This window comes from Bidens hawaiensis, unplaced genomic scaffold, assembly GCF_021521415.1.
Source record: "Bidens hawaiensis isolate Kalapana, Puna unplaced genomic scaffold, B.hawaiensis_p1.1 tig00009513_1, whole genome shotgun sequence".
Taxonomy (NCBI): domain Eukaryota; kingdom Viridiplantae; phylum Streptophyta; class Magnoliopsida; order Asterales; family Asteraceae; genus Bidens; species Bidens hawaiensis.
Genome location: NW_027491706.1, coordinates 488,034 through 496,401, shown reverse-complemented (window position 1 = coordinate 496,401; position 8,368 = coordinate 488,034). Strand labels below are relative to the sequence as shown.

Sequence of the window (8,368 nt, the reverse complement as noted above, 5' to 3'; positions counted from 1 at the left end):
AGACTTAATAAAGGTAACAAATTCGAATCAAGAATCGACAATTCATGTATCACCATGACTTTCCGAATTCCCAATTTAAAATATACGAGCAAACGAGTATTGGAGATTGACGATTCATGTATCGCCATGACTTTTCAATCTTCAATATAAAATATACAAGAAAATGAGTATCGGAGGTTGACAATTCATGTATCACCATGACTTTTCAAGTCTCCAACCTCAGAACATAATCGTAAATGGAAATTGAAAATCAACTATTCATGTATCACCATGACTTTTCGGATTTTCAAATCCCAACAAACGAATATGTAAGAAAAATCAATAAAAATCAAAATTCAACAAAAATCGAAATATCGCGAAATAAAACATAAAATCATATACTGCGCAAGCGCGAGCATATTCATAAATAACGAGTAATTAACAATAAGCGCGCAAACATGAGATTTCTCTCATGCGCGAGAAGGGACTCTTAGGTATTCTAGGCCGTTACGTCTAACCACCTATCCTAAAGTCAACGAGCTCTGATACCAATCAATAACACCCCGACCAAAGGCGGATTATACATCGGGGCGCCACATATTGTTTCATTACTCGTGACACTATTGGGTGTCAATATTTAATAAATACATTCATTCGCGCACGCGCAAGGTAAACACAAGATAACATAAATCAATATAAATCAATATATTATAAATCATAATATTCGAACAGCAAAAACTTGTCTTGATACATTTTAATCTAGGTCCAAAATAAAGAAAACTTCCTATGTATCCACAAGCTCCAAAACAGCTACTGCAAACCTGAACATGTGTTAAAATAAACGTCAAACACTTGCGTGTTGGTGAGAAATCAAGTTTAATACAATACATAGGTAACAATAAATCTGCGCGCAACACGTGTATGTCTGGTGTTTAACAAGGGTGCAATCAGATTGTGATCAAGCCTAGATAGATCATAGCTCATAGTTCATAGTTCAATCCGTGCTCCCAATTGAGCACAAAAACGAGAAAACATCTGTGCAAGTGTAAACAAAGAAAACCGTAAACGATAGGTCTCCCGTGTTCATCTAATGGATCCATGAAAACTTCGGAATAGGCCGAACAAAGCGGTTAATGATACACACATACAAATAAACAGCCAAGTAAACGTCCTCAACACATGGGATACTGCGCGACTAAAGTTCATAAACAAGTTTAAGACTCAAGTTTGTACGAACACATGAACATCCCAAAACATTAAAAATAAAAAGGGATTAGGTACGAGATTACTCACATGATAAACGATGCGGTGTAAGATAAAGCAAGAACCAACTTTAAACAAGCACAAGTTAACCTATAAACAAGATTATTGTTTTAATGATTTGTTTTAAGTCTTGATTATAAGTTAGCATAATTAATAAGTAAATTATTATATATAATATATATTACCGGAAAAGCAGGGTAGAACAGGGAGGAAGACGGAGGCAGAGAGGAAGACGGCAGAGAGAGCAAGGAGGAAGAGAGAATAGGAGAGATTAAGTGTTTGTGTGTGATGTGTTAGGAAAATAACATTATTATTTATAGAGAAACCCTAGGAGACACAATCCCTAGAAAAGGGGAAAAGATTTCCAAAAAGTAAAAGATTCCAAAAGCAAAAGATATCAAAAGATATGGCAGCAGGGAAAAAGAGAAAAAGGCTGACAGGGAACAGTAAAAAGCATGGGCGGATCAGAAAAAGGTACTGGTCAAGCATGGAAAAAGCAGATCTCAAAAGATAATGTCAGTCACTTTTTCTGCCAACCAATGGGGTTGGTGCGCATGCTGCGCCAAAAGTGGCTTTTCAGACATAAAGCAGATTAGGTCAACAGCACAAAAGATAAGACAACACAAAAGCAACGGCTAGATTAAACAGAAGAAAACTCAAAGGGTTTAGCGCGAGAAGGCTCGAGCGCGAAGGCAGACACAGAAGGTCAAGAGAGCGCGAGCGCGAAGGCAGACAGAACCAACCTTAACGCGTCGCGGAAAGAACTACATTTCTAAGCGCGCCGCGGGAAGAATCACATTTCTTAGCGCGCCGCGGGAGGAACTAAAATTCCTAGCGCGCCGCGGGAAGAACTATAATTCTTCGCGCGTCGAGGGATGAACTACGATTCTTAGCGCGTTGCGAGAAGAACTACAAATCCTTAGCGCGTCGCGGGAAGAACTACCGTTCTTAGCGCGCTGCGAGAAGAATTACAATTCTTAGCGCGCTGCGAGAAGAGTTCGTCTCGCGTATCGCTGAAACAGGTGGTCTTCACGCAGGATTCCTTGTAAGGGGTCTGGCGCGTGGAGCTGCGCAGACAACCTTAGGCGGGAAGGAACAAAGGACAAGCAAAGAGTTAGAAGAAAAAGAGGGAAACAAGGCGTAAGGGCGGGACGGCGACAAGAGGGAAAAGAATGCGGAAAGAGAGAAGGAGAGGGACGGGACGGCGGAAAGAAAGAGAGAGAAAGAGGCGGGAAGGAAAATATATATTATTATTAAAAGTAAAATATAAGTATAAATAAATATTAAATCATAAAAGAAAGAGATCGGGTCAGAGAAACGGGTACCTGGGTCGGGTCGGATCGGGGCAGATGTCACATGAATTGAGTCGATTGGTTGCCATATCAAAAATTGGGATGATTTCTCAACCCAGGGTGGTAAGTGTTTGAATTCATGTTGTAGTTTCGACCATCCCTTTGACCTTTAATTGCATTTACCTCTTCAACTTGCCCTTCCACACTTGGACACATATCACTTGCATGTCCCAACCCGTTACAACTCGTGCACACATCATACACTTGATTAGAAACTTGAGGTTCTTCGTTGTTAACCGCATGCACTTGTGGTCTTGTGATAGCCATTCTTGACCTTCTTACGGTTTGAGCCTTTCTTTTTGATGTGACCGACATTTGCTCCAAGAATGCCCAATCATCTTGTTCATAATTGGTACCAAATGTACCATTTGTGATTGACATTAAATCCCGTTCATCTTTCGTACTCAACCCTTCGTGAAAAGCATTTAACAATTCCCAAAGAGCAATTCCATGGTGAGGACAATTCTTGATCATCATGGTGAATCGCTCAAAGGCTTCATGAAACATCTCACCCGATTGTTGTTGGAAGCTTCTCAAACTTCGTCTTGCATCATTTGTCTTTTGGGTCGTGTAAAACTCATCCAAAAACCTTTGTTGCATCTCGGCCCAAGTGTAAATTGATGCGGAAGGCAATGTGTAGAACCATCTCTTTGCCTTATCTTCTAACAAAAATTGGAACAAAACCAATTTAACCTCATCCGGTGAAAAACCTTGACCCCCGATCGTGTTGCAAATCGAATCGTATGCCTCCAAATGGAAATAAGGTTCTTCGGTTTCTAAACCCTTATACTTCGGTAAACTTTGGAGCGCATTGGTTCTAACCTCAAATGTTCTTCCATTTTGATGTTGGGGGATAACCACCGGAGATAGGTTGTTTGTGATGATCAGCCGAAAGTGAGCTTCAATTCCCCTAGCCATCTCTCTTACATGCCTTCTCGGTACCACCAATGGTACCCTCGATTGGCTTATTTGTCTATACACGGGCCTTGGCGGTGGATATTGTTGAAATTGAGGTTGAGGTATTGGTTGTTGAGGTTGTTGATGATGAGGTTGTGGAGGAACTTGTTGCAATGGTTTTGGTTGTTGCAATGGTGCTTGATTGACATGTGGTCCACCCCATTGTTGCATTTATTGTTGCGGAACATAACCAAATTGACCTTGCACCCTTAATTGATTTCCATCTCCCCCACTTGAATATCCCTCTTCATACTCTTCATACCCTTCGCTATTATCGACATAACGTGGCCCACCGAATGAATGCGGGCCCAACCTAAGACCTGGTGAAGTATGGATGATGGGTGGATCTTGTGGTAATGTGTATGGTTGATTATAAGGTGGGTTCTGTTGAGACTGGAAAGGTGATTGTTGTTGTGAGTATGATGATTGTCCTTGAACCGGCATGAAGTTGTTTAAAGGTGTAAGGTTAGATGGTGGTTGAAAGTTGAACACGGTTGAGGTAGGCTCACTTGTAGGACTTGTGGTGGTAACGGTTTCATTGGGAGGAGGATTTTCTGGATTGATGGGTGGTGGCATAGGTGGTACAGATTGACCCGAAGCCATGTTTGTGGTGTCAGTTGTTCAACTGTGTGTGCTTGGTGACCTAATAATCTTATTCTCCCTTTGAAGAATTTGATTCTGACGAGTTGTTCAACTGTGTGTGCTTGGTGACCTAATAACAATTTCGATCTATTTCAGACCCATGAAAAACTTTACGCTTTTATTTCCCCAACCTCACTAAGCAAACAGCCGGTTTCATCTAGCCAAATTACGTGTCTTACAAAACCATATCATTGTTAAGCAGATTGTATGGAAAACCTTCGTTCGTTAAAGCTCTAATTTAGAGTTAGATAAAAAGTTATTTCTCATTTTTGTATTTTGTTTATTTATTTTTTCATTTTAGTTTCTCCATGTGGTCTCTCTCTCTCTCTCTCTCTTTCTTAACATTAAACTTACACATTAACTTGGAATTTGATATGACATTTGTTTGAATTTTTAACATTAAACTTATACATTATATATATTGTTTGTTAAGCGAGACATACGTCTTGAGAGTTTGCTCCTAGTTGGATTCTTATTACTTCCATCATTTTTCTCAGCATGGAACAAGTACAAGATTTAAATATTCCACTCGAAGAGATAAAGTTGGCAACTAACAACTTTAGTGATAAAAATCTCATTGGAGGAGGAGGATTTGGGAGGGTCTATATAGGAAACCTCACTAAATTTGGGAAGGTAGCTGTGAAGAGGTTAGATCGTACACTGGGACAAGGGGATCGTGAGTTCCGGATGGAAATTGATACACTTTCGCGTTGCAGACACAAAAACCTCATAACACTTGTTGGTTTTTGTGAAGAGGATGGAGAAAATATCCTCGTTTATGAGTACGCAAAACATGGTAGCCTTGATAAATATCTAGTCAACGAAAAGCTATCATGGATCCAGCGTCTCAAAATATGCATTGACGCAGCTCGGGGTGTTAGTTACCTTCATAATGATGTAGGACCCGAAGAGAGGGTATTGCATCGCGATTTAAAGAGCTCAAACATTCTCCTAAATGAAAATTGGGAAGCAAAAATATCAGATTTTGGGTTATCAAAGGTAGGCCCTTCGAATGTTAAGGACACATATGTTGTCACTAATGCTTGTGGCACCATAGGCTATATTGATCCCCAATATGCCAAAAGCGGCATCTTAACCAAGGAATCCGATGTGTATTCATTTGGGGTGGTCCTATTTGAAATATTATGTGGGACGCCTGCACTTACTAATATATACACAGGTGAACGTCGGTCTCTTGCTTCACTTGCCCAACAATCTTGTGAACAAAACACTTTATTTGAGATAATCGTTCCCTGTTTAAAGAATGCAATAAAGGAAGACTCATTGGGTGTATTCTCTTTAATTGCATATGAATGCTTGAAAGAAAACCCAACTGAACGGCCAACGATGGCCCGAGTCACAAAAGAACTCGAAAAGGCATTAACCCTTCAAGTAAGTTTCGTGTGAAATACTACAACTACCAAATAATATAGAATATATTTCGTACTTTTACATTCAATGACATGCTCTTTTTTTCAAGGTTAATAAGGAAGTAGCACGATTTATTCAGCTAGGAACTTGGGGTAAAGAAAGTGGACGTCATGAAGATAACTGGTCTTTTGAACTTGAGCAAGGTCATACGCTTCAAAAGATAACTGTTGGTCATGGTGATGATGTGGTATACTCTCTCATATTTACCTCGGAATGTGAGGGTGTTTTGCATACATCTAACAAGTTTGGTGGTTCATATTGTGGAGAAACAGTTTCTGAGGTGAGAAGCGTATATATCTTAACATACTCAGATTGATTATTGGGTCCTTTTATATACACACTATAACAAACATAGGAAGATGATAAAATTATAAAAACCAACACAAAACACATATGAGGAGATGACAAAATAAAAACCGCTAATATACCTAAAACCTTCGCTAAAACCATTTTTAAACAAAATTTTCTTTATTTTTTTATATTGTTTTAACATGTATTATCCTTTGCTCAAAAAAAAAGAACGAAAAACCACATGTAGCTAGCGAGAAACATATATGTAACATTTCGAGCTACATATACTTTCGCGAGCTATGAAAATGTTGTTTTGTGAGCTAAATATATCTTTTCTTATATATAAAACTAACCTTATAAATAAAAAAACTAGAAAAATTAAAAAAAATATCATGAACTACAAATGATTCATATTTCTATTAACTTTTGCTTCTTACATATAAATATTTATATAATATACATCAAAAAAAACTAATAAAGTAGTTTGTTGGTATGTTTCAGTTTTATATACCTTTAAGAGTTTTGTAATTATACTCGTCTTATATATACCTACATAGAGGATGGATAATTTAAAAATGGTAAGAGTGAATGTTGGTCTTTCATCAAACCAAGCAATGGTTGAGGAGTAACACGAATACTAACTTATTAAACAAATTGTAAGTCAGGAAGTGATACAATGCTTTTCTCAAATATAATAGTCTTTGACCAAATTTTTAACTTTGTGACCAAATTTTTAACTTTGTGAAAGGATCCAACCCATCTCCTAAATTATGTTAAGAGGATTTTAAAAATTATAGAATATAGTTAAGAATGGTTGTGAATGAAAGAGTAATAAAAATCACTGTTTTTTTTTGTAAATCTGGGAAAAATATGTTTGCCCCTATTTATCTTTTAATTTATTGAAATTGGTTGTATGTAGATGAGAGATAAACTATAAGGATAAGAATATAAAAAATATATTATTTAATTGGACATTAGAGAGAAAAGTAGTGTTTTTTAATATATTTATAGAGATAAAGATATGAGACAAACTGATAATGCTCTGAAAGAGCAACAAAATAGGGTTCACTAATTACAGCTAAAACATAATCTTCATGTTGGCATTCATACTCAGGTGAAGCTTGAACTCGATGAGGAAATAGTTGGTATTAATGGAAACATTGGTACTCAAGGTGGTGATACAATAATTTCGTCACTATCTTTCAAAACCAACAAGAGAGTCCATGGACCTTTTGGTCGAATAACCAATTCAGCGTTCTCCGGACCTTGGGACAAATCTATGTTCTCCGTACCTTGGGACAAAGGCTCCTTAGTCGGATTTTATGGATTTGCTAGCACTCATATTGATGGCATTGGTGTCTATGTAAAGCCCCACGATGAAATCATGAGGGTTGGAACATGGGGAACAAGTCACCCTGGAGGTCCGCAAAACATTTGGTCTTTCCAACTTGAGAAAAATCATCGTTTGAAGAAGATAACCATTGAATACAGCAAAATGATATGCTCTATGATGTTCACCACACAAAATAGAGGAGTTACACACACTTACGAAAAAGCAGGTGGTTGGAATGGTGGACCCAGAGTTTGGGAGGTAATGAGTTTCTAGCTATTACAATTTACAAGTTAATAAAAATTATATCATAAAGTTGTTTTGTTGTGATTTTACAAATCTAATCTTCTGTATTTGATCAGGTAACATTCGATTGGGACGAAGAACTTATCGCCATTAGTGGCACTGTTGATGTTTCAGATAGAACATACGCAGGTTACACGATAATTTCATCAATATCATTTGTGACGAACAAAAAGACCCATGGACCAGTGGGTTATTATCATTCAGATGAAGAGGGGGATCCGTTTACAATAGCATGGAACAAGGGTTCATTTGCTGGATTTTACGGCCTCTGTGGGTATTATATTGATAGTATCGGTGTGTGTTTGAAAGCAACTAAGTAGTAATGGATTGTACTAAATGGATTGTGTTGGAAGTGATTCAAACACATGTGGCTAACGTGATTGTACCGTTAAAAGTCTGTTGAAGAATAAAGCTACAAGTCAAGGAATGCCCGAGTCTTGTGCTAGTGTTTACCTTAAACGTTTTTAATTCCAGTTTATTATGATAGTTTGTTTACCTCTGATTAATTATTTGTTTGCGTTTGTATGTCGCCTATTTATGGCCTTTGGTTATTCGATGAAATTATCCAATCATTCGACAATACTTCTTTTGTTATTAATCTGATCCAACAGATTGTACGTTTGATTTGTTGGTCAATCTTTTAAACATTATCAAGACAGGCATATATCTTGCTAATGTCAGCCACCCTCTCATGTTTTGTAACAATATCTATGAAATAAAGTGTTAGAATAAATATATTTTATATATATTTATATATGGCCCTTATAATTATTTATCTTATTATTGATCATTGACCTAAATAACCTTATGTTTATAA

At 37.4% G+C, this 8,368-nt stretch overlaps 1 protein-coding gene across 1 annotated transcript; it reads left to right on the top strand.

Moving 5' to 3' along the window:
- The first annotated feature begins 4,673 nt into the window (after window positions 1-4,673).
- LOC143532621 (putative serine/threonine-protein kinase PBL12) lies at window positions 4,674-7,871 on the top strand. Its single transcript, XM_077027624.1, has 4 exons — window positions 4,674-5,585; window positions 5,674-5,904; window positions 7,030-7,506; window positions 7,608-7,871. Exons 1-4 carry the CDS (start codon window positions 4,692-4,694, stop codon window positions 7,869-7,871), a joined length of 1,866 nt encoding a protein of 621 aa, XP_076883739.1. The 5' UTR covers window positions 4,674-4,691.
- Window positions 7,872-8,368: the final 497 nt, after the last annotated feature.

Coding starts and splice junctions, on each gene's coding strand:
- LOC143532621 (XM_077027624.1), top strand. CDS start 4,692: ATGGAACAAGTACAAGATTTAAATATTCCACTCGAAGAGATAAAGTTG. Junction 5,905..7,029: donor GTGGAGAAACAGTTTCTGAG/GTGAGAAGCGTA, acceptor ATTCATACTCAG/GTGAAGCTTGAACTCGATGA. Junction 7,507..7,607: donor GTGGACCCAGAGTTTGGGAG/GTAATGAGTTTC, acceptor GTATTTGATCAG/GTAACATTCGATTGGGACGA.